General features: G+C 35.5%; 1 protein-coding gene across 1 annotated transcript in view; it reads left to right on the top strand.

Annotated features, from left to right (window-relative positions):
• RXFP2 (relaxin family peptide receptor 2) overlaps positions 1-26,897 on the top strand; it is a 215,758-nt gene that overhangs the window by 99,610 nt on the left and 89,251 nt on the right. The window contains exons 7-11 of the mRNA XM_053705563.1: positions 6,798-6,869; positions 15,577-15,648; positions 15,740-15,811; positions 20,461-20,532; positions 22,976-23,047. Of these exons, the coding sequence (XP_053561538.1) occupies positions 6,798-6,869; positions 15,577-15,648; positions 15,740-15,811; positions 20,461-20,532; positions 22,976-23,047 (360 nt within the window). The remainder of the gene's footprint in view (positions 1-6,797; positions 6,870-15,576; positions 15,649-15,739; positions 15,812-20,460; positions 20,533-22,975; positions 23,048-26,897) is intronic.

Below are 26,897 nucleotides of genomic sequence, written 5' to 3'. Positions count from 1 at the left end.
TAGGGCATGACATTTTAAACAACTTTTCAATTGATTTTCATCATTTGCTTTGTTACCTTGGTGGTATTTTTTAAAAGCTAAACCTAGGTAGGCTCAAACTGATTTCTAAACCGTTGAAAACCGCTTCCTAGCTCAGAGCATTTTGAAAGTTTCTCACAGTTAGACAGTACTAGTTCATGTGTGTCATGTAGATAACATTGCGCTCACTCCTGTGGAGTTATTTAGGAGTCTGCACTGATTGGCTAAACTGTATGTCTGCTAAAAGACCTGAAATAAGGGGGCAGTCTGCAGAGGCTTAGATATAAGGTAATCACAGAGGTAAAACATATATTAATATAACAGTGCTGGTTATGCAAGATTGGGGGATGGGTAATAAAGGGATTGTCTAACTCCCTACACACATTTCCTTCTATTGCTGTATCTATATCTACCGTTGATTTGGTAGAATGCAGAAGTGAACACTCAGTATCTGCTGGAGCATGCCTGGAAGCAAATAAGCAGCTGTGAACTCAGTTGAAATACAGTGCCTGTGTTTCTGATGCTAAACACTAAGGGGGTGGATCAAACTACTCCAGACAGCATGGCTATGTAAGTTATTGTGCTTATTTTTGACAATAATTTTAAAGTACTTGCCAGCAATTTTAAAACAATTGTTTAATGCAAACTATTTTCACTTAATTCGACCCTTTAGAATGTGCACAGATCTAAACATGTTTTATGGCACTTTAATGACACTATTAACCCCTAAAGGAATATAACCCCCTACTCAACCTAAAGCCGCTACACTATTAACCATAAAGTGACATAAGCCACAACAATAAACCCCAACAAAGTAAACAAACATTAAAACAAAAACCAACAACAAGAAACAACAACAAAGTAAACAAACATTATAACAAACCCCACAACAAGAAACAACAACAAATAAAGAAACAGTACAACAAATGCTAACAATGAGAAACAACAACAAAATTAAAAAGTAAAGTAAAACAAAACATCAGTAAATATTTACAACAAATATTTATTAATCGCCATCCAAAGTCTTCTCTTCTTTCTTCATAAACATGATAAAAATTTCTTTCTTCATTAGATGTGAATCAGCCAATATTAAAAAAAAAAACATATTCTATTTGCTTCTTTTATTTTTAAAATCAGCCATCAGCTAGATTACGAGTTTTTTATTTTGAGCTGTGCGGTGCTAACGAGCAAATTTCCCTCATCGCTCACTTACATGCAGCGTTGGTATTACGAGTTTTCAGAAACCCGTCGTTAAAAGGCAAGAAGTGAGCGTTGAGCAAAATTTTGCTCATTACCGCACTCCAATACCAGTGCTGCTTAAGTCAGCGGTGAGCTGGTCGTTCGTGCTCGTGCACGATTTCCCCATAGGAATCAATGGGGAGAGCCAGCTGAGAAAAAGTCTAACACCTGCAAAAAAGCAGCTTAAAACTCAGTAACGCATCCCCATTGATTCCTATGGGGAAACAAAAGTTATGTCTACACCTAACACCCTAACATGAACCCCAAGTCTAAACACCCCTAATCTTACACTTATTAACCCTAATCTGCCGCCCCTGACATCGCCGACACCTGCATTTTATTTATTAACCCCTAATCTGCCGCTCCGGACACCGCCGACACCTACATTATATTTATGAACCCCTAATCTGCTGCCCCCAACATCGCCGACACCTACATTATATTTATTAACCCCTAATCTGCCGCCTCCAATGTCGCTGCCACCTACCTACACTTATTAACCCCTAATCTGCCGCCCCCAACGTCGCCACCACTATAATAAACATATTAACCGCTAAACAGCCGCACTCCCGACTCGCAAACATTAGTTAAATATTATTAACCCCTAATATGCCATCCCTAACATAGACGCCACCTACCTACATTTATTAACCCCTAATCTGCCGCCCCCAACGTCGCCGCCACTATATTAAAGTTATTAACCCCTAAATCTAAGTCTAACCCTAACACCCCCTAACTTAAATATAATTACAATAAGTCTAAATCAAATTCCTATCATGAACTAAATTATTCCTATATAAAACTAAATACTTACCTATAATAGTTACATTTAGGGTTTATTTTTATCTTACAGGCAAGTTTGTATTTATTTTAACTAGGTAGAATAGTTGTTAAATAGTTATTAACTATTTTATAACTACATAGCTAAAATAAATACAAAAGTACCAGTTAAATAAAACCTAACCTAAGTTACCTAACACTACACTATAATTAAATAAATTAACTAAATTAACAACAATTAAATCAATTAAAATCAATTAACTATATAATATATAATATAATATATATGTCAATTATGGACATAAGTCAAACTCAAAATTTCAACTCTCATGCTCTCAAAATACACAAGTTTTAAAATACTTTCTTGGTCTTTTCATATAGATGCAACATCTGGAATTCTTTGTATTGATAAGGCTCAAGGAATAATTAGCATTTAACTGTAAACGTTTACCTTTCCTGTAAGGTTGGGGGCTTCAAAGAATTGATTATTGCAGACTGACTCTCTCACTTTATTACCAACTTATTCAGACAGGAAACCTTTGAAATGTATATCTCCTAATTTGATAGATGTCTGATTTTGAACACTGAGATGTGTATTTGGTCAGAAAGAGGGGGTTTTGATTTCTGAGTCTAGCTTCAGAATCTTGACAAAAATGGATTTGCAATTAGCAATGGTATTAAGCATGTCCAAGTTTAATATTTAATAGATAACATACTTATTTTATCCTATCATATATATATATATATATATATATATATATATGTGTGTGTGTGTGTGTGTATTATCTAATGACACTCACAGTTACCCTGACATGAGCCTACCTAGGTTTAGCTTTCAACTAAGAATACCAAGAGAACAAAGCAAAATTGATGATAAGAGTAAATTAGAAAGTTTTTTTTAAAATTGCATGTCCTATCTGAATCATGAAAGTTTATTTTGACTAGACTGTCCCTTTAATGTAAAGACAGTTGCCACTACACAACCATCAAAACACTATGAACTCTTAAATTATTTAATTCTCAATAAAATGTTAACAAATCATCTGTATTCATGCTGACATGCTTTATAACACTATTTCTGAAATCATTGTTACCATGGCAACTCAAAACAAACTATCTCAAAATATCACACATGTGACAAATTCTTCACAAAGCCATGGCATAGTTGACAGTATAACATGATTAAAATATTCATATTCACATTCTAATTGAAATCATTCTGCATACAAGCAGGCTTTAAACTCCATCTGTCATTCCAATAATGTGCTTGCATTAAAACCATATATTGTTTAAAACTCAAAGAGGTGTATTCAAATTTGTTAATGACTTAAATAGTGCATCATACAATTTGCGTGATGTAGTATCTAATTCAAAGCTATTGGCAGTTGCCACAACGATTTTCCGTGTTTTCTCATGCCTGTGAATCATGAAAACCTGGTAGATATTTTGGAATGAAACCTCTCACCAACATGATATCCAGTCCATCCAAAAACGCTTGCTTAAGTGTTTTCTTTTATGATATTATGTAATATAATTCAACAGTCTTATGCTTTTGTAAACTTTTTTTTTCTCTCATGACATGTTTTCCTTTTAAAGTTTTGTGCAATTCACTTATTAGTAAACGTATAACTCATAATTTTGAAAGCATTTCTTTATAGAAAGGGTGATTGATTCATGGGGGTAGATTTATCAATGTGCGGGCGGACATAATCCGCTGTCATGTCCTCCGCACATGGATAAATGCCGACAGCACATGGATAAATGCCGACAGCATTCTTGTGAAATGTTTGTGCAATGCCGCCCCCTGCACATTCAAGGCCAGCCGGCCACTAGCAAGGGGTGTCAATCACCCCGATCGTATCCGATCAGGCTGATTGATGTCCACCCCCTTAGAGGTGGCAGACGAGTTAAAGAGCAGCGGTCTTAAGACCGCTGCTTCTTAACTTACATTTCCAGCGAGCAGGAAAGTACAGGGGTAGATAGCAGCATCCGCTGCTTGGTAAATCTACCCCATGGAATAAACTTACACAAGAGGTAGTAATGACAAACACTGTTGGGGACTTTAAGAATGACTGGGATAAGCATAAGGCTATTCTACGAACTAGATAAGTTTATACATTAAAGAAAAATAGGGCAGACTTACTGGGCCTATGGCTCTTATCTCCCATAAATTTCTATCGGCCAGATTATGAGTGGCTCGGTAATAACTTGCTAGTTAGTTTCCACCACTCACTTTTAATAGCGCTGCTATTACAGGTTTTCCAAAAACCTGCGTTAGCGGGCTATATGGTTGCGTTGAGCTCCAAACCGCACACAAATACCAGCGCTTCTTTGAGCTGGTTTTACGTGCTCGTGCATGATTTCCCCATAGACATCAATGGGGAGAGCCGGCTAAAAAAATAAACACCTGCAATAAAGGAGCGTAAAGCTCCATAACGCAGCCCCATTGATTCCTATGGGGAAAGAAAACACCCTAACATAAACCCTGAGTCTAAACACCCCTAATCTGCCACCCCCAACATTGCCGACACCTACATTACACTTATTAACCCCTAATCTGCCACCCCTAACATCGCTGCCACCTACATTACTGTTATTAGCCCCTAATCTGCCACCCCCGACATCGCCCCTACCTACATTACACTTATTAACCCCTAATCTGCTGCCCCAACACTATACTAAAGTTATTAACCCCTAAACCTCTGGCCTCCCACATCACTAACACTAAATAAATATATTAACCCCTAAGTCTAAACCTAACCCTAACTTTAATATAATTAAAATAAATCTAAATAAAACTTACTATCATTACCTAAATAATTCCTACTTAATACTAAATACTTACTTGTAAAATAAACCCTAACCTAGCTACAATATAACTATTTGTTACATTGTAGCTATCTTAGGTTTTATTTTTATTTCACAGCTAAATTTGTATTTATTTTAACTAGGTAGACTAGTTAGTAAATAGTTATTAACTATTTACTAACTATCTAGTTAAAATAAATACAAATTTACCTGTAAAATAAAACCTAACCTGAGTTACACTAACACCTAACATTACACTAAAATTAAATAAATTACATTAATTAAATACAATTAACTAAATTACAAGAAAAAAATAAACACTAAATTACACAAAATAAAAAAGAAATTATCAAATATTTAAATTAATTACACCTAATCTAATAGCCCTATCAAAATTAAAAAGTCCCCAAAATAAAAAACCCTAGCCTAAACTAAACTGCCAATCTACCTAGTCTACATAGATAAACACAAACTTAGCTGTGAAATAAAAATAAAACCTAAGATAGCTACAATGTAACTATTTCATATTGTAGCTATCTTAGGGTTTATTTTATAGGTATTTAGTTTTAAATAGGAATTATTTAGTTAATGATAGTAATTTTTATTTAGATTTATTTTAATTATATTAAAGCTAGGGGTGTTAGGGTTAGACTTAGGGTTAGGTTTAGGGGTTAATAACTTTAGTATAGTTGTGGCGGTGATGTTGGGGGCGGCAGATTAGGGGTTAATAATATTTAACTAGTGTTTGCGATGAGGGGAGTATGGCGGTTTAGGGGTTAATATGTTTATTATAGTGGCGACGATGTCCGGAGCGGCAGATTAGGGGTTAATATTTTTATTATAGTGTTTGCGATGCTGGAGGGCCTCAGTTTAGGGGTTAATAGGTAGTTTATGGGTGTTAGTCTACTTTGTAACACTTTAGTTATGAGTTTTATGCTACAGCTTTGTAGCACAAAACCCATATCTATTGACTTTAGATGGCCGTACGAATCTTGTCGGTATGGACTATACCGCTCACTTTTTGGCTTCCCAGGCAAAACTCGTAATACCGCCGCTATGGAAGTCCCATTGAAAGTTGCGGTAGTTACCTTGCGTTACGGCCAAAAAAGTGTGCAGTACAGCTATACCTACAAGACTCGTAATAGCAGCGGTAGTGAAAAAGCAGCGTTATGAGTCATAAAGCAAAACTCGTAATCTAGCCATATGTTTCTATAAAATTATGAGACCTATACACAAATGGAAAAAATGATCATCATATATGATTTGAAATTATTTTATTGGATATTTAAAAATATGAAAATGTTAATTGCATATAGTCCTGAATATTTATATTAGTTAAGTGAAATAATGTTTAGTACAACTATGTATATATATGTATATATATTTTTGGTTGCTAAGCAGGGGGAAATTTAGGGAGGATGGGGGCAGTGTTTTTTGCATACTTGCATGAGCCATCTGTATCTATCTATTAACCCTGGAATCATTATAAGCCTGTACTGGCGAGGGCTTCTGTAGGGAGAAAAGAGTAGGAGGGCAGAACAGGCAGAGATGTCACTTTAGATTTTGATGTCTTCCGGAGATCTTCAGAATGTTGAGCTGCCCTTTATATATATATATTTATTTATTTATTTTTCAAAACCAAGTATTTTACAATCCCTGGTGAATATTTACTTTGGAAATGCCATGAAAAAAATGTCCTGTTACACCCTGACAAAATTTATTTAAAGTTAAAGACCTGGGGGGCATCATAATTTGAAGTGCCTAAGGCAGGTCAACAGCAGAGAAAATGCAAGTGATTTAAAGTATAGGATTTAGGTGCCATGAACGAGAATTCATATAATACTTCTCAAGCATTAATATCAAGCTATGAAATGTTTGTAAGAAGCAGATATGATGAAAAATCCTTTGTCAAAAAGTTTTTATGACTCTTTTACTTTGAAACCACTTTTTAGAATCCTTGATGAAAATCCGATAATGAAAATTTCACAGGAGCTTTTCACAGGATTACAGTCTTTGTTCTTCTTGTAAGTACGATCTATCTTCTTTCAAAAATAATGTAGTTCATATTACATCATGTAAAAAATATTCTTACTTTATCTTGCAATATTAGTCTTTAAGACATGACAATGTTTATTTAATGTGTGTGTGTGTGTGTTTGTGTGCACAGGCGTGTGTGTGGGAGGAAGGTGTTTGTGTGTGTGGTTGTGTGTGCGTGTGGTTGTGTGTGTGTGTGTGGTTGTGTGTGTTTGTGTGTGTACATGTGTGAGGTAACAGACAGGAGCCAAATCAAGGAGGTAGTCAGATCCAAACTAGCTAGGTAGATATATAGTTTACCAGTAAAAAAAAAAAGTTATTATTCTTCTAACTATAAAAGGTAGGAAAAAGCCAAATTGCTTACTTATTTGCTGCAATTTCTTATTAGTCCAGGTCTATTGGACTGTTAAAAAATGTACTGTTATATTTTGTAATGATGTTAATCAACATTTTCAGGACTGAGTCACAAAGAGTTAATTTAGTTTAATGTTCTAGAAAAAACCATTCCCTTCATCTAAAAACATTACAGAGCAAAGTGAAATATGTTATATAAACAATCTCACTGCTTCAAAAAGTTTCTAAACAATAAGTATAGTGCATTTGAGCTTACCCAAAATATCTGTATCTATTGTAATGACGGCCACGTGATTGCTGGGTTCCTGGTAAGGCAGGTGTGACTCTGGCAGGTGGTAACAAAAACAACAGTCTGTGAAGAAGTGAAGTAGTAATGGTGTATTAATGCGTCCTAAATATTTTATATCATCATAAATCATAAGGTATTACTTGTGCAGTAAACAATTATGCTTTCTTTACTGTTTATAAAAAATACTTTGTGAATTGCAATTGTCTACTACCTGGTAGGTAATGCTACATTGTTATTATACTAATATGCTATGTATCCCATTATGTAAAGTTACTGTTGCTTATTACAATGTGGAGGCAGAGAATTATGAAATACTTATACATCTAAAAAACTGCATATAGTTATGGTGATTGTTCAAGGCTGTAAAGCAGTGGTTCTCAACCAAAGTGACCTCAAGGCCCGGTAAATTTTAGCTAGACATGTCCAGGGCCCGGTATATATATATATATATATATATATATATATATATATATATATATATAAGTGAACAGCAGGGGCGGGCTGATCAGCCAGGGAAATAGGACCTGGGCCGAGGGACCAGCAAGTAGGGGGGCCCACAAATAGCATCTCCACGGATCCTGGTGCATTCCTGAAGCTGGAGTTTTCAGTTGCCCTATCAGTAACTAAGCAAAAAAAGTGTGGGTTTAGAGGGGCCCTGGCGGGGGTCTGTCGCTGTGAAGGCCATGGAGTGTGGGGTCTGGCCCTGGAGGTTGGGTACCCTTTCTCTGGACCTTAATGTTGGGGGTCCTGGCTCTGGAGGTTGAGGGGCCTGTTGGGGGCAGGGCAGGGAGGCTACCATGTTCATTTGCATAAAATGTAATACATTTTGGTCAGTGTGAGACAGTGTTCCTGGGACCTTGATTGGTATCAGTCTGCCCTTGGTGTGCAGTGGGGTAAGAGTGTGCAGTGGGGGCATGACAAGCCAGGGCCCACCAGCAGGGCTATTACGGCCCGGTACTGGGCCACGGCCCGGCTGTTGAGAAACCAGGCTGTAAAGTACATCATCAATGTGAACCTCATAGATCAAAACTATATCTGCTAATAAAATGATTTTTTTTATGATGATCCTACATTAAAAGGAGTAAACACTTAAATATTGAAAAATAAAATGCTTAATTATGCATAGCAAAACAACTTAACAGTATATTTTATTATTTATTCTGCCCCTTTTTTTGTAAATGAAGTCTGAAAATTCTGGGTTTTCCAGTCCTGAAAACTGAAACACCCCATGTCTCTCCTTGACTAGAATTTTGTTGTCTTATCCTTTCTGCTGAATAAAAAAATATAGAGATTCGGCAAGCCCTGTCATGCTCAACCTCACATTGGCTCCTCCAAAGACTGAAAATGGCGCTTTTAGTTTGACCATTAGTTTGACGCATGCAAACAGCCATGATAAACCCCTTTTTACTTGAGTGCAACTGTTACCGCTCCACTCGTAATCGAAACCAAAATCGAGTTTGTATCAAACATTACTTTAGGTGGCATAGATTTAAATGTGACCTAGATAATTTATTGTGCCACACGTAATGTATAAATATGTATTAAAGGAACAGGAAATTTTATTTAATGATTTAGATAGAACATACAATATTAAACAACTTTTCACTTTACTTCTATTTTAAAATTTGCTTCATTCTCTTGTTATCTTTTGCGGAAGGAACAGAATTGCATTTCTGGCAGCTAGCTGAACACATCTAGTTAGTCAATCACAAGAGACAAACGTGTGCCGGCACCAATCAGAAAGTAGCTCCGCCTCCCGCTAGTGTAGGATATGCGCATATTCTTTTTCAACAAGGAATACAAAGATAATGAAGGACATAATAGAAAATAGAAATTCATTTAAAAGTTTCTTAAAATGACATGCTCTATATGAATCATACAAGTTTAATTTTGAGTTTACAAAAAGAAACAGAAAACGAGTTGCACACTACTGGGTTAATAAATTGAATCACTTAAGAACAGGTGCTTCCTAGAAGAGTACATATGAAACAACATAAAAAAGAAAGTGGGACTACCACAATAAGAAATTCCCAAAAGTCTAGGTAAATCCAGCACAACTGTAGAATTGAATAAATACACACAAGCCTATATGTCAAAAACGATATAAATATTTATTAAATTAAATTAACTGTATGCACAAAACACACATTCACATTCATACAGTGGATCCCGCACAAAAAAGTGGTCTAAAGTACTGGCCAAAAATTATTATTATCTGGTGCACCAGGGAAAATAGACAAAAGGTAGTCCATTTAAGAATTGCAAATATTTTGTAATCCAACAGGTGCAGCCAGTGGCGTAGCGTGGGGGGGGGGGGGCCACAGGGGCGGTCGCCCCAGGCGCATAATTCTGAGGGGCGCAAAATGCTCCCAGTCTCCCGAGTCCCCACCATCTCAAGACAGTAGACCGTCACAGTCCCACTCCCAGGGGCGCTACAGGGAGGCTAAAAAATCTGACAGGCGCCTGCGCCCAGCCGTTCTGTCTCTCAAGTGAACTGTCTACTACACTGAAGTCAAGACGTGCTGTGTAATGATTTAATTATCATAATTTATTAGTGTAATCCTATCCGATCGTTACTTGACGCTAGACTAGCATTTACGTCACTAGTTAGCACGGTCCACTCCCACTCCCAGTGCACATGTCAGGAGGGAGGAAGAAGTCAGAGCAGCAGAGCCAGAGTGGAGTCAGACTGACTAGCACGCCGCACCTGCAACGATAAGGTAAATAGTGTCAACCAAAATTACCGAACTCATCACCGGGTCCGTAACAGGACCAGACCACCAGTGCCACTGCCAGCCAGAATTATAATTAAATTATTATAGGACCTGTTGCTGTTTTTGCCTGGGCCCTGGGGAATGGGGATTGGAAATAGCAACGCACACAAAATGTAGCTTAGCCTCTACCGTTACCCAGGTGACGTCCCAGGTCCAGCCAGCCAAGTTCCAAAGGACCCAGAGTCACTCTGAGCCAGCCAGCCAAGTTACAACTTCCAAAGGACCCAGAGTCACTGTGAGCGAGCCAGCCAAGTTAGAACTTCCAAAGGACCCAGAGTCTGAGCCAGCCAGCATGCCAGAGTGTGAGAGTGATCTATGCTGATTAAAGTGAAAGCTGGTTATTTTATTTCAAATTCATTTTTAACCTGGGTAAAATAAAACATACAAGATGTAGATAAGTGAAAGCCGATTATTTTATTTCAAATTCATTTTTAACCTGGCATGCTGGCTCAGATGTATTTTAAAAATGAAATCCTATGTTTCAATATTAAACCAAAAAAAAAAAAAATGTAATTGTTAAGTTCTATAATGTACAATGTATGATAAAGTAATGGCTGTCTGCAACCATATTGAATCCTAATTTTTAAGGATGAATGTAGAGTTTACAATTCTATATATATTATATATTTTTGTTGTTAAAAATAAAGCTTTGTTTTAAAACAAAAACCTGTCTCCTAAGTTGTTGAGCTGGCTAGATTCAAAGCAAATTTGCCAATCCCTACTGTACTGGTGGAAGAGACTCAGTCAGTGCTAATGGGTTAGGGGGGCGCAATTCTTGCCTTGTCCTGGGCGCTGACAAGCCACGCTACGCCACTGGGTGCAGCGTTAATGCAAAAAGAATGCAGATATACAGTCCCCGGTGTATAGAGACCAGACACTTCAGACTTTAACCCCAAATGTTACTGTGTGAAGTAGTACGTTAAAGGCATAGCATAGGAGGAGCAGTGAACACTCGCGTCTTTATTCACAGGGGCTGTTTCCTCTTCAAGCAATAGTATTCAGTGCACAAATGCATATCACATATTCTACCTGTATTTATTCACGCGGTCGCTCCTCCTAGCTGCTTCACTCTCAAAGCGTACAAACCTCAGGGGTAAGTCAGGATGAGCAGGGAATCTGCTGTAAAAGGTTGACTTACCCCTGAGGTTTGGACGCTTTGAGAGTGAAGCAGCTAGGAGGAGCGACCGCGTGAATAAATACAGGTAGAATATGTGATATGCATTTGTGCACTGAATACTATTGCTTGAAGAGGAAACAGCCCCTGTGAATAAAGACGCGAGTGTTCACTGCTCCTCCTATGCTATGCCTTTAACGTACTACTTCACACAGTAACATTTGGGGTTAAAGTCTGAAGTGTCTGGTCTCTATACACCGGGGACTGTATATCTGCATTCTTTTTGCATTAACGCTGCACCTGTTGGATTACAAAATATTTGCAATTCTTAAATGGACTACCTTTTGTCTATTTTCCCTGGTGCACCAGATAATAATAATTTTTGGCCAGTACTTTAGACCACTTTTTTGTGCGGGATCCACTGTATGAATGTGAATGTGTGTTTTGTGCATACAGTTAATTTAATTTAATAAATATTTATATCGTTTTTGACATATAGGCTTGTGTGTATTTATTCAATTCTACAGTTGTGCTGGATTTACCTAGACTTTTGGGAATTTCTTATTGTGGAAGTCCCACTTTCTTTTTTATGTTGTTTCATTAATTTTGAGTTTCCTATACCTTTAAGTCACACCTAAAAATGTGAAATGAATAGACAGTCATTTTATTTTTTTAATTTATTTTATTCATTTAAATACAGATAAGGAAATTAGAAGTTATATTTATTAATAAAGACAACTTTTAACATTGACATAATTACAATTTGCATAATGAAATATTTGCTTAAAAAGAGTTGAAAGAAATAGGAAGAAAGTATCTTAAAACAGTTGGAAACTGTTTATTCTAGCTCTTTTAAAGGGACAGTAAAGTCAAAATTAAGATTGATGCCCAAATTTAATATAGACCTACATTTTCACCCCTGTCCACCGGCATCAGGTCTAGCAGGCGATAATATGCTGCTCACATTTATCATTGCACACTGCGGCTAATGTGCAACAACGCCCTGTGCGAGCAGGAGCTGTCAATATCCCTGGTTGTAAAAGTCTGGGGTTATTGAGATGTCCAACATAACAGTTGGTTTAAGAAGCAGTGCTCTGATGAATGAAGGAGCTCTGAGGCTGCCACCGCAGCTTCATAAATGGTGCCCTAAGGCTCAGAAAGAAGATTCAATTTTAAACAACTTTCCAATTTACTTCTATTAGTTAATTTGCTTTATTGTCTTGGAACTCTTTTTTTAAAAGCATAACTACGTAGGCTCAAAAGCAGTAATATATTACTGGGAGCAAACTGCTGATTGGTGCTTGCACAATTATGCCTGTTGTTGTTGGCTCACTGGGTGCATTTACCTAGCTCCTAGCAGTGCATTGTTGCTCCTTCCAAAACGGATACATAGAAGTAAATTGGAATGTTGCTTAAAATTGTATACTTTATCTGAATATGAAAGAGAAATTTTGGGTTTCATTACCCTTTAAATAACAACTAACAGTTCACACAGGTTGCATTTTTTACTTTACTAAATATATATTGCACATTTCACCCTTGGCACTATAATATTCCCCCACCCCCAAAAAAGTTGACTCTTTGGCATCTATTTATCAAACTGTCAACCGCAAATACGCTGGAATTCCGCAGCGTATTTGTGGCGAGCCTGATTCCCCTTAGTTATCAAACCCTACAGACCGGCAAAAGTAGAATTTTGTGACGTAACATACGATCCACCAGACTCAGTCCGACACAGATTGATGCTTACGTCATTACAGATGTTCTGAATGCCACCTACATTATACTTATTAACCCCTAATCTGCCGCCCCGAAACCGCCGCCACCTACATTATACTTATTAACCCCTAATCTGCCATCCCTATACTGCCGCCACCTAAATAAAAGTTATTAACCCCTGACCCACCGCTCACGGACCCCGCCGCAACTAAATAAACTAATTAACCCCTAAACCCCCGCTCCCAGAGCCCACGCCACCTACATTATACTTATTAACCCCTAATCTGCCGTTCCTACACCCCTGCCACCTAAATAAAAGTTATTAACCCCTATCCCACCACTCCCGGACCCCGCCGCAACTAAATAAACTTATTAACCCCTAAACTGCTCCCGGAGCCCACTGCCACCTACATTATACTTATTAACCCCTAATCTGCCATCCCTACACCGCCGCCACCTAAATAAAAGTTATTAACCCCTATCCCACCGCTCCGGGACCCCGCCACAACTAAATAAACTAATTAACCCCTAAACCGCCACTCCCGGAGCCCACGCCACCTACATTATACTTATTAACCCCTAATCTGCCGTCCCTACACCCCTGCCACCTAAATAAAAGTTATTAACCCCTATCCCACCACTCCCGGACCCCGCCACAACTAAATAAACTTATTAACCCCTAAACCACTCCCGGAGCCCACTGCCACCTACATTATACTTATTAACCCCTAATCTGCCTTCCCTACACCGCCGCCACCTAAATAAAAGTTATTAACCCCTATCCCACTGCTCCCGGACCCCGCCGCAACTAAATAAACTAATTAACCCCTAAACCGCTGCTCCCGGAGCCCACACCACCTACATTATACTTATTAACCTCTAATCTGCCGTCCCTACACCCCTGCCACCTAAATAAAAGTTATTAACCCCTATCCCACCACTCCCGGACCCCGCCGCAACTAAATAAACTTATTAACCCCTAAACCGCTCCCGGAGCCCACTGCCACCTACATTATATTTATTAACCCCTAATCTGCCCCCCCCTACACCTCCGCCACCTACCTACATTTATTAACCCCTAATCTGCCGTCCCCAACGTCGCCGCCACTATATTAAATTTATTAACCCCTAAACCTAAGTCTAACCCTAACACCCCCTAACTTAAATATAATTTAAATAAATCTAAATAAATATTACTATCATTAAATAAATTATTCCTATTTAAAACTAAATACTTACCTGTAAAATAAACCCTAAGATATCTACAATATAACTAATAGTTACATTGTAGCTAGCTTAGGGTTTATTTTTATTTTACAGGCAAGTTTGTATTTATTTTAACTAGGTAGAATAGTTATTAAATAGTTATTAACTATTTAATAACTTCCTAGTTAAAATAAATACAAATATACCTGTAAAATAAAACCTAACCTAAGTTACAATTACACCTAACACTACACTATAATTAAATAAATTCCCTAAACTAAATACAATTAAATACAATTTTAAAAAAATATCTAAAGTACAAAAAAAACACTAAATTACAGAAAATAATAAACAAAGTACAAGATTTTTAAACTAATTACACCTAATGTAATCCCCCTAATAAAATAAAAAAGCCCCCCAAAATAAAAAGCCCTACCCTACACTAAATTACAAATAGCCCTTAAAAGGGCCTTTTGCGGGGCATTGCCCCAAAGTAATCAGCTCTTTTACCTGTAAAAAATAATTACAAACCCCCCCAACATTAAAACCCACCACCCACACAACCAACCCTACTTTAAAACCCACCCAATCCCCACTTAAAAAAACCTAACACTAACCCCTTGAAGATCACCCTACCTTGAGAAGTCTTCACCTGACCGGGCCGAAGTCCTCAACGAAGCCGGCAGAAGTGGTCCTCCAGACGGGCAGAAGTCTTCATCCAGGCGGCATCTTCTATCTTCATCCATCCGGCGCGGAGCAGGTCCATCTTCAAGACATCCGACGTGGAGCATCCTCTTCATCCGGAGTCTTCTTCAACAATGACGGTTCCTTTAAGTGACGTCATCCAAGATGGCGTCCCTTCAATTCCAATTGGCTGATAGAATTCTATCAGCCAATCGGAATTAAGGTAGGAAAAATCCTATTGACTGATGCAATCAGCCAATAGGATTGAAGTTCAATCCTATTGGCTGATCCAATCAGCCAATAGGATTGAGCTCGCATTATATTGGCTGTTCCAATCAGGAGAGCTAGGGCAGACAGGGGCGGTTAAATCCTCTAAATTATGATTTTTTTTAATTACTAGATTGTATCAGTTCTGCATTCGGATAGTTCATTTAAAATTTAGAAGAATAAGTACCATTTATTTAAATATATTCTTGAAAAGTGTGTGCTTTAAAAATTTGATGACATCAATTATCTTTAAGTTAATTTTCACTATTTCCACTGTTTTTTCAATATAGATCAATGATAAACAACTCACTGGAAGCTCTTCCACAAAGTATATGTGCCAAGATGCCTGTAATCAATTGGATGTAAGTTTTGCTTAACATTGGTAGGGCTTCATTTCTAAATGATTGTTGATTAAACAAAAATTTTAACACTGTACATTTTATTTTCATCTAGGGATTTTGAGGGTAATCAGATAAGAACATTGAATAGTTCCATATTCATGACATGTGATGAACTTACAGTGCTGTAAGTATATTCAATTTAACATATAGTGATATGATTTGGTTGTTAGAAAACATATCTCCGTTTTGTAAAGTAAAAACTATTTGAAGTTGAATCATTTGAAAGTTGTTACTTTCATAGTTTTCAGCAGGATTTTGTACTCATATATATGAAAGCTACTACAACTAATGTCATCTCTTTAACTCTAAATCAAATGACTCTTCTCATTTAATCATAAAGAAGAGTCTTATGTAAAAAAAAGCCAGCTGAGATCTCAACAATTAATTCAATTGCTATCATAATTCCCTACTGTGTGCTTTTTTTCTCCATACTATCTATCATTATTGTGCAGAATATTATATAGATTTGCCCAAGGGCATCAAACTACCTTAAAATGCAGTATAATTGTACTTTCTTCCTACTTTACTTAATCTTAATCATTTTATGATGAATTTTTGGAGTAGCACAATATAAGATACTATTTTAATAAGTTATGCAAAGGTTGAGATCATACAGTAGAATTTTTAAAGGAACCAGGATGTGACTATAAAATTTTAATGCAGTCAAAAAGATGCGCTCAATTAAGAATTAAAGAATTAAATATTTGAAGTAAGACACGTAAAAAAGGAACCAAAGGCCACCCTAACAAAAATAAATAAATTAATTAATATCTAAATGTGGAGTGTTTTGTGCTCTTTGCACTGCTTTTTTTTCTTCTACACGATTAAAGGGACATAAAACCCATTTTTTTTCTTTCATGATTCAGAAAGAGAATGTGATTTTACATTCCAATTGTACTTCTATTATTTAATTTGCTTCCTTCTCTTGTTATCCTTTGGTGAAAGGTTTAGCTAGGTAATCTCAGGAGCAGCAAAGAACCTAGGTTCTAGCTGTTGATTGGTGACATCATATAAATACTGATTGTCATTGGCTCACCCATGTGTTTGGTTAGAAAACAGTAGTAGATTGCTGCTCCTTCAACAAATGATACCTAGTGAATAAAGCAAATTTAATAATAAAAGTAAACTGGAAAGTTGTTCAAAAGTGTATCTTCTACCTAAATCATGAAATATTTTTTTGGGGTTTCAGGTCCCTTTAATGTTTTTGTTCATGCCCATTTCACACTCCCCATAACAAAATGCAAATTGTGTAGCCTAAATTTGTATCACAATTCTGCCAATCAATAGCAGAATGGCTCATAAAAAAGAAGCAATATTTAACCAAGCTACCACAAGGCTTTTTTCTATAGGAATTATTTTGGATTGAAATGATGGTAACATGGAATACAACTGAGAGGACATTTTAAAGACATATAATGATACATTTAATCATAATATGATAAAGGGTGAATATAGGCCGGAGTATATTGAAAACAGACCAACAAATTGAAATCTGGACATGGCTTAAATATATAGTCCTCAAAATAATAAAGCTTGTAAAGTTGTAAATTTGTTGTATATATTCAAGTATTTCACAAATAGTTTATCAAGTTATCATTACTTCTGGAATCTTCTCTTCTCATTTGAATAATGTGCTCAGTTCACAGGAATGACGCTCTTGAGATAAAAAAAAATCTTATTTATTATACATATTTATTATGAGTCAGTTTAGACCACACAAGCAAAATGTTTCAGTTGTGCTCTACGTTTTAGGATTCCTCAAAACGTGTTCCATCTGAATTACTCACCAGTACCAACTTTTATACAGCACCACAAGTTTAACCAGTTTGGTATTCCTATATACATATAAGTATAGACATCTATTTTACATTAACATTATCACATATATATAGAAATACATATTGAACAATAAAAAAAAAAAAATTCTTATGTGAAGAACATAGGAATGTAAAATATGCGTATCAAGCTTTGTGTTTTGAGCGTTAGGTCTTAAGCGGTGTCGGCTTAGCGCACATGAAGAATCGCTAACCTCTATGTGTGTTTTTTAAATACTACATATAAATATTCAAAAAAGTTAATATTAATTATTAAAAATTATTATACATACTGTAGAATATTCTAAATAGTCCATAGAATATAACAGAATGTTTTACAGGATGTATAATTTGTAATAATTATTAATATTTTTTAATATTTCATATGTCATATTTCATGACTGTGTGTGTGTGAAGCAATTTATAAATAAGAATGTAAAATAAAAACTCTACCCTTGGGTTGATTAAATGTATCTTTTAAACTATGGTGTCTATTTATGAATGGCTAAAAAATAAGAAGTGAGAAAAAGAAATAACCTTTGCGTCACTTCGACCTGCCCAAATTAGTGCCCAACACCAAAATTTATCAAAAAAGGAGCCAGATATCATTGTGTCAAATTGGATATAAATGCTGGTGGAGCTATATACATCTGAAACCAGACAAGACATTTCACACATAAAACACACTTAATAGAAATATTATCCTTACCAACTAGCCATACCTCTGGCATCTCAATCTCAGATTGATGCAGAATATAGTTGTCATGACACAAACCAGGGAAGTCAGCATGAACACGTATAATACGAAGTTAGGCATCACAAATCATCTGTACATTAAGGGAGTGAAAATGCTTTCTTTTGTGGTACATTTCTTTTCTTTCTTTTGGGGATCTCAAAGAAATATGGGTTAAATCTATAGCACCTATTAGATTTGGAATACTAGAAATATGAAAAATATTTAGTTTCACTGATTGCCATTCCGCTTGTGTTTCAGGGAGGCAAAAATGTTTCTTCAATATTGTGTATATTGGGGCCGATTTATTAAGGGTTGAATGACCCCTGATGCCCCTGTTTCCGTGTGAGCCTTCAGGGTTACCGGTAACAGCAGTTATGAAGTAGCGGTCTTAAGACCGCTGCTCCTTAACTGGACCGCTACCTCTGAGGCTGCGGACATCAATCCGCCTGATCATATACGATTGGGTTGATTGACATCCCCTGCTAGCGCCCAAGAGGCAGCATTGCACAAGCAGTTCACCAGACAGCACATGCTGTCAGCATTCAGCAATGTCTGTCAGACATGATCTGCTGAGCGGATCATGTCGGACAGACATTTGATAAATCAGCCCCAATGTGTCTAATACAGTCCATAGATGTCTAGAGAATGTAATTTAATTTATACCGACCACAACCCTTGAAAATGATTGGAATTATCTGGTGGCCATGAAATACTGAAAGGATAGCCCATGTTCTCAATGTATTTGGCTCAAAATAGTCTTTTATCTGGTCAAACAGCTTCAGAATTAAATGCCTTGAAAGCCTGAACCTCTGCACAATCTCACAGTTTGCTAGAGCTTCCAGACCACAAAAGGGCAAAAACAATCTGAGATCCTTTATGCGTCTTCTATGACCGACATTGTCACCCCTTAGTTCCAAAGCAAGCCTTTTTCTAAGGCGACCTCTAAGGAGAAGGGTTGATGCAGGAGCCAATAGCAGAACTCATATCAAAACACAATTGTAAAATTACGTATTGCTAAGTTCCTTGTTTATAAATACATTAATTCCAATTACTAATACGCCTATTAATTTTAATTTTCAACATTGGAATAGACATTCATTTAACACAATTTCATTCTATTTTTTTTGTATGGGGTTCACGTCCAAGAAGGTGGCAAATATACATTTGCTTTCCTGGTGGATAATTTGATGCTTTAGACTAGACACTGTGATAACTTGACGATCTTGATCAGACTGCAGTATGAAACAATTTGAACAATTTGCAATATTATTTTGGATGATATTTGTAAAATTCAGCTATGCATTATAGTGAGAAGAATATTACCATATAAATTCCATTGCCCTTAGAAAGAGATATGTAATCATAAAAACAATCAATTATAAGTCAAATTTCCTAAATAACTTAAAGCAAATAAAATAAAATAATTAACTTTGTTTACATTGTATTGCCCTGTATAAGTTTTATAGGTAGAATTATGTGTATAATAACGGATCAGTAATAGGAGGATATAATTTTGATGCTGCCAGTTTTGGAGTCAACTTATGTTAACCCCTTTCAAGTTGGGAGTTATTTATCCATTGTGTCTGTCAGTAGTTGTTTTGATTCTCCATTGTTATCTGTTAGTTAGTTGTGTGTACCCTCTTTTATGGAGAAATATAATATGCAGATGTGAATACCACCTTTACATGTGTATATTTGTAATAGGTTACTTGAAATTATATTATAAATAATAAACAGATTTTTTTATAACCAAGACATATTCAATGCAGCAAGATCACACTATTTTCCCTTTAAAAATATTTATACAAAATTATGATGAACTCACTTTTGTTTTAATTTACTTCCTTGCATGGGTGACAGAGTTGATCATTCCCTTAATTTTCCTAAGACAAAATCTAACTCCTAGGTCTTTATCTTGTATGTTTGGTCAGAAAACAAAATTGATCCACAAGTACTAGTACTGTCATTATCCCATTCAAAAAATTATTGGTTTAGGATTTAAAATTATGCAAAAAAACCCAATACATTGAACTTCTGATGCTACAACACGTGCCATAATTGAATAGGATACATGCGTGTGTCTTTATTCAAATCTGCTTGTGTTTACTAAATGCTATAATTTGCTTTTGCAAAGCTCAACATACACATTTTTTATTTTTGAAAATAAATTATTTATTCTAGTTTTTATGGTATATAACAGGAACAGTGTTTTTTATTTCTTAGGTTTTTACGTGGAAACCTGATCAATTTGGTTGAAGAAAATACATTTACATCTTTAAGGAGCTTAGCTGAAATGTAAGCTTTTTAAGGTTATTTTGTTTTGTTTTTTTTTCTGTTCTTTTTTTTTTTTCAAATTTAATTTTGTATTGATTATGCCAGGATTATACATATCCTAAAATAAGTACGCCTTGCATTAATTGCTCATTCTACTTTGATACTTTTTTCAATAAAAATACATATGTTAAATGTATTTGAAAGATTGATTATGGAATATACAAGCCAAAAACGAAAAGAGAAGCATATTCAATACCAAAGTAACTCAGAATGCAATAAAGAATTAAAAATATAATAATATATTTGAACAGTAATTTGTAAAATAAGATAATGACAACTCTCTACAGAAGAGTGGTAAATTTAAAGCAAAACCTACATATAGGACTTTTTTCACAACATTTAATTACATATCCACTGAAAAAGTTAGTACAGAATATGCCAAAAAAAAAATAATAAATAAATAAATAAATAAAAAAAAAATGATTTTAATTTGAACAGAGACACATTTTGAGTACAATACAATTTTAATAACACACTGTAGAACAGTGTAAGTAATGATAATTATTTTTGGACAGTTACAATTTAGCTTCAAGTATCTACAATTCGTGAAAAATAAATATAACCTTTGGTGAAAGTGAGTTATTTGCATATTTTTTTGTATATATCTTACCCGCAAATATACAATTTGCAGTAACAAAAGTCTGAAGATATAGCAGTAAAACAGAAAGGAACCAAAGGATAATTTAACTTTGAACAATGTATTCAAAGTACCAGAAGGCAATGATGAAAGTTGAAAAGTGGTTAATGTAACAAGTTCTCAATGTTCCAATAATGAAACAGCCTGTGGAGGATCTACTATATTACCAATCTGTCCATTATACTATGTGATCTTAAAGCCTTAGTGGTATTATTAGTACAGTTAGTTCTGCATTGTTACTATAGAAACATAATGATAGATATGAAGCAGAAATTAATTCTAATGGCATCTGCAGGGCTCATGATTTTGCTGCAGTTAACAACTTTTTCTTTAAACTGAAAGTAGACCACCAGGATTGAGAGAACTCTCAATGGTATCTTCATTTATTCATAACATTTGAAAATATGCCCATAACATTTCTTTAAACTTATACAAAGCCAGTTGCACCTCTATCTGTAGTGAGGTAGCTTTAGCCATAGACTCCTGCTGCTGAACTAATACATTAATTTTATAAGACATAAAAAATGAAATGCATTAAAAGATGTAAATGGTTGCATAAGGAAAGGCATAGATTTGTACCAAATGTAAATAATTTAAAGAAAGTTAAAATATACAGAACTATCTTCTCTTCTGTGATATGTTTTGGCCCTTAGAATGCCCTATACGTTTGTAGTTTTATTCTGTTGCTATGACCACATGTTTATTGTTGCTGTTTAGGATAATATATTCTGCATCCTTGCTTTTTAGGTTGTTATTTGGGCACATAAGATTAGATTTTATGATATACTGAGCTAGACATCAGATCCCAATCCATTCCACAGCTTTCCCAAAATATTGAACAGAATTGGTATAAGTCATTTTCTCAACAAAAGTTCCATAAACATATATTTCCTCAAGTCTGTCAATTAGAAAAGTCCAAAAATATAAAGCCTTGTATATCACTATCTCAGATTATGTAAGCATTAACTATTATAGCAGCAATATTGTTTGGTTAGAGCAACCAATTGCCATTTAAATGAAGTCAATGATGTAAGACCATAAATCATGTTTTTATTAACAGAAATGCTACTAGTAAAAGCTATCACTGTTTTAGTGGTAGTTTTTTTCTTCTCACAGACATGTAGAGCCATGTGCACTCACATTCAAACTCCACACCCCCTCATATCAGCCATCCCACATATTGCAACATTGTAACAGTGTAGGAACTCTGTAGTGGTGTCCTTCCCCTTGATTCCCCTTCAGGGAAAATGTACTGTTTTCCATGGCAATTCTAAGGACTGCCCTGACTCCATACACTCCCCAACCATAGGCAACATACGGTCCACACAACCCCACTCATGACATGCTAGCTGATGCTCCCTTCTGATTGAGGCTCAACAACAAAACACATGTGGGGCACCATAACCTATCAGTCTTGGATAGACTCCAGTAAATGTTGGGATGAATGTTATACAAATATATATATATACAGTAGATAGATAGATAGATAGATAGATAGATATACACACATACACACACACACAAATGCATGCTTATACATACACACTCCAGTCCAAGCACACAAACATATTTTGATTGTTGTTAAGGAATAACTGCAGATAACATTTACGTTCATGCATTGTTATTTGCAGACTTAGTAACATCTGCATATTTACATTTATGTGCATAATCAGTAACAGTACATTGTACAAAAAAATAAAGATAATTGTGTTTTATTTTAAGGCATTCATTTCGAAAAATAATCATTTCCATATTTATTTTTCACAGAGATTTGTCAAATAATTTCATCGTTGAATTACCACGTTCCAGCTTTAAAGAACTGAAACATTTACAAAAACTGTAAGTTAAAATATATACATTTGGAAGACGTTTCTAAATATTAACTTTGCAAAGAAAAAAAAATAATACAAGGATTTGCATATTTGACATAAGAAGCTTTCATATTTGAATGCCAGAAATTAATTCAACTCAGTAACTGGATAGTATTTAATGCTAAATGAATTCACTATCTGTTAGCTTATACAGTTTAATATTTTTCCAGTAAGCATGAGATGTATTATATTTCAGACTGATAATGACTGTAAGAATTTTCATAGATAGTCAGCATTTTTTCCTCTAAGAAGGTTACAGTGTGAAAACCTCAGTTTAATTGTATTTTAATAATACAAGGTTTACTCATAATTTTACTCAATCACACATTTCTCAGTTTAGCACTGGTGATGCATTATAAAAAAATTGTACTTAATATGACCTAGATCACAAGTAGATAATTATTAATAATGAAGGATGTGTTATTAATAATGCAGGATTAGCATTAGTATTACAAGTCTATGAAAACACTGAATAAACAGAGAATCTTCAGCATGGCTAATATTCATTTAGCACTCCATATACTTTCAATTGATTGAGCAACACATGAAAAACATTTAAATGTATGTTTATTATTTAAATAAATGTATAAAAGTGTTTTAAGAGGATAGGGTTTATGTCAAAGTGTTTGACTGGGAAGAGCTCAAAAGTGTTTGACTGGGAAGAGCTCAAATGTGTTTATATATATATATATATATATATATATATATATATATATATATATATATATATAAGGCAAAAAAACGTGTATGAGAAAGAGAAAAAACCCTTCCTTCAAAACACTGAACTGCGCTCTAAAATAAACCTCTTAATAACAAATTTTTTTTAAAATATTGAAATACTACACTGTGTATGCTTAATATGTCTACAATATTGAAATAAATCCAAAGTTTAAAAATTCAAAATTTCATAAAAGCGTGCAATGAAATATTACAATTTTATAAAAACAAGCAACAAGATATCACAATGTATCTGGCAAGATTAAATATTTATATAAAAAAGGATAAGTTTAATTTGATCCCACGTAATAGTGCAGATCGATTGTAGGTGTTGGCTGCTGTATCTTAATAATCCTCCGGAATCTCACGGAGTAAGGTAGAAATCTAAAAGCAAAAAGGAAAAAGAAAGCGCACAAAGGCACCTACATAGTGCAAATCAATTTAATTATACAATGAAACAATTATATGTTAAAACAGTTCCCCCGTAGGGTGTCTACTCACAAGAGTCAACCTCAAACTTGTGAGGTATGTATGAACATGTAGATTGAAGTATCACTCAGGACAGCTTGCTCTATGTGTTTGGTCCAAAGAGTAAGGACAGTGAATCTCACTACCGGGTGTCACTATTGTTCCAAGAAATCTTGACAGCTCTTTCCCCGGTTTTGTTAAGTTACTCACGTCCACTCTGGCAAAAAAATTTCTTTGCTCAGTGCAATTCTCGCAAACAAATTGTCCGTAGAGTTCACCAACAGCTGATCGCTGTTTAGCTGTTCCGCAACGACAGACGCAAGGTGGGCGTGGCCTTACGCGTTTCGCGGTTACGTCACCGCTTCGTCAGCGATCAGCTGTTGGTGAACTCTACGGACAATTTGTTTGCGAGAATTGCACTGAGCAAAGAAAAATTTTTGCCAGAGTGGACGTGAGTAACTTAACAAAACCGGGGAAAGAGCTGTCAAGATTTCTTGGAACAATAGTGACACCCGGTAGTGAGATTCACTGTCCTTACTCTTTGGACCAAACACATAGAGCAAGCTGTCCTGAGTGATACTTCAATCTACATGTTCATACATACCTCACAAGTTTGAGGTTGACTCTTGTGAGTAGACACCCTACGGGGGAACTGTTTTAACATATAATTGTTTCATTGTATTATTAAATTGATTTGCACTATGTAGGTGCCTTTGTGCGCTTTCTTTTTCCTTTTTGCTTTTAGATATATATATATAAATATATATATATATATATGTATCCAGAGAGGTATAAGCACTCACAGTAACACTCTTTGTCAAAATCCAGTTTGCCCGGGGTGCTTTTAAAGGTATAGCATATTCATCCAGAAGCAAAAAGCACTCACCGGGTCTTTGTGCAAACAAACAAGAAGTTGTCTGAAGACGGGGTGTAACCCCGAAACGTCACATTAAACTTGTTTGTTTGCACAAAGACCCGGTGAGTGCTTTTTACTTCTGGATGAATATATATATATATATATATATATATATATATATATATATATACACACACACTAGGCGATAAGCCTGCACAGAGGGCAGTCTATTTATTTTTTAGGCTACAGATGTAGCAATACCATATTTGGTAAGTCTGCTTTCATATAATTAGTTAAGCTACAGGTGTACAACACCATATTTTTATGGACTGCTGTCCTAAATATATCAAAAATTGCTGCTCTTTTAATTATGTCTACTTTGAGTATATTTCTTTGTAGACCACATTTTTTGTAAAACAGGCATCACTTCCTGTTAATAAGTAGCCTTTTTTCGTCCATCTATGACTTTAACTTTTACATCAGCAGAGCTTTTTACTTGTGAGAAAGCTACATATAGCTGACCATGGCTGAAAATAGGTTCAGGCAAATAGATGCCAACTCTATCTAAAGTTTGACCTTGAGACTTGTTAATAGTCATAGCGAATGCCAATTTAACTGGAAATTTTCTTCTTCATAATATAAAAGGAAGTTCTGTATTACTTGAGGATAAGTCTATTCGAGGATTAAAGACATTTTGCCCTTCAGCGGTATCTGTTAATACTTGAGCAATAATTACATTTTGCCGCAAAGCTTTCACAACCAATCTAGTGCCATAACAGAGACCTCTCTTAGTATTAAAGGTTATGCAAAAGCATAATAATGCTACCAATTTTAAGATTGAGCTTATGAATTGGCATTCTAGAAGGTCTGTGATTTATCGTGATTCATGTGCTTAAATAAGTAGAGGTTTCACCTTCTAACAAACTAAGAACTTCTTCATTGATCTTGTCAACATCACTATTGTTTGGACATAAAATTGCCATTTTGGCAAACTTAAAAGCATCAGAATCTTGTAACTGTTAACCAAAAATTTCCTTTACAATGAAGTCTTTGCAGATTATTTGAGATGTCATTTCAAAGATATCTTCATGAAACCCATGCTCGTTTGTGAGTATTCCATTTCCAAGCTTTAGAAGCCAAGAGCTAAACTCAGGATCAACAGATCTTACATTATTTGTCAGCTTCAAAAGCTTAAACTTATGCCAGAGTGGATTGAATTTTATGCTGGTTTCAACTATAGCTGATCTACTTCTATGTGCAACAACAAGAAGAGTTTGTCTGAAATCACCTCCGAGCAGAATTGTTTTTCCTCCAAAAGGTTTGTTGTTATTCATCAGCTCTTGAAGGAGTTTGTTGATGCATCGGAGTGCATCACTGGAAGACATGGTAGATTCATCCCAAATTATAATCTTTGCTGTATGAATCATTTGCACATCATTAGAGGTTTGCCTCATGGAAGAGGTTGAAGTATCCAACAAAGGAACTGGCAACTTAGACTGCGAGTGGTATGTTTGACCACCTTCAAGTAAATTTGCAGCAATACCTGTTGGAGCAACTGGTAATGCGACCTCACTGTTTCCTCTAAATGTCCTCTACCAAGTCTTGTATAGGTAGGTTTTACCACTACCACCAGGACCATCAAGGAAATAACACCTTTGTGGTAAAGTGTCATTTTCTGATGCAGCAATGATTTCTTCAAAATTTTGTCTTTGAAGATCATTAAAAGATGCCTTCATTTGGACTCCAGCATCATAGAGATCTCTGGGATTTTCTGGTA

The sequence above is a fragment of the Bombina bombina genome, chromosome 3 (genome assembly GCF_027579735.1).
Source record: "Bombina bombina isolate aBomBom1 chromosome 3, aBomBom1.pri, whole genome shotgun sequence".
NCBI lineage: Eukaryota > Metazoa > Chordata > Amphibia > Anura > Bombinatoridae > Bombina > Bombina bombina.
Note: the sequence above shows the minus strand (reverse complement) of the source record. Positions and strands in the feature narration are given on the sequence as shown.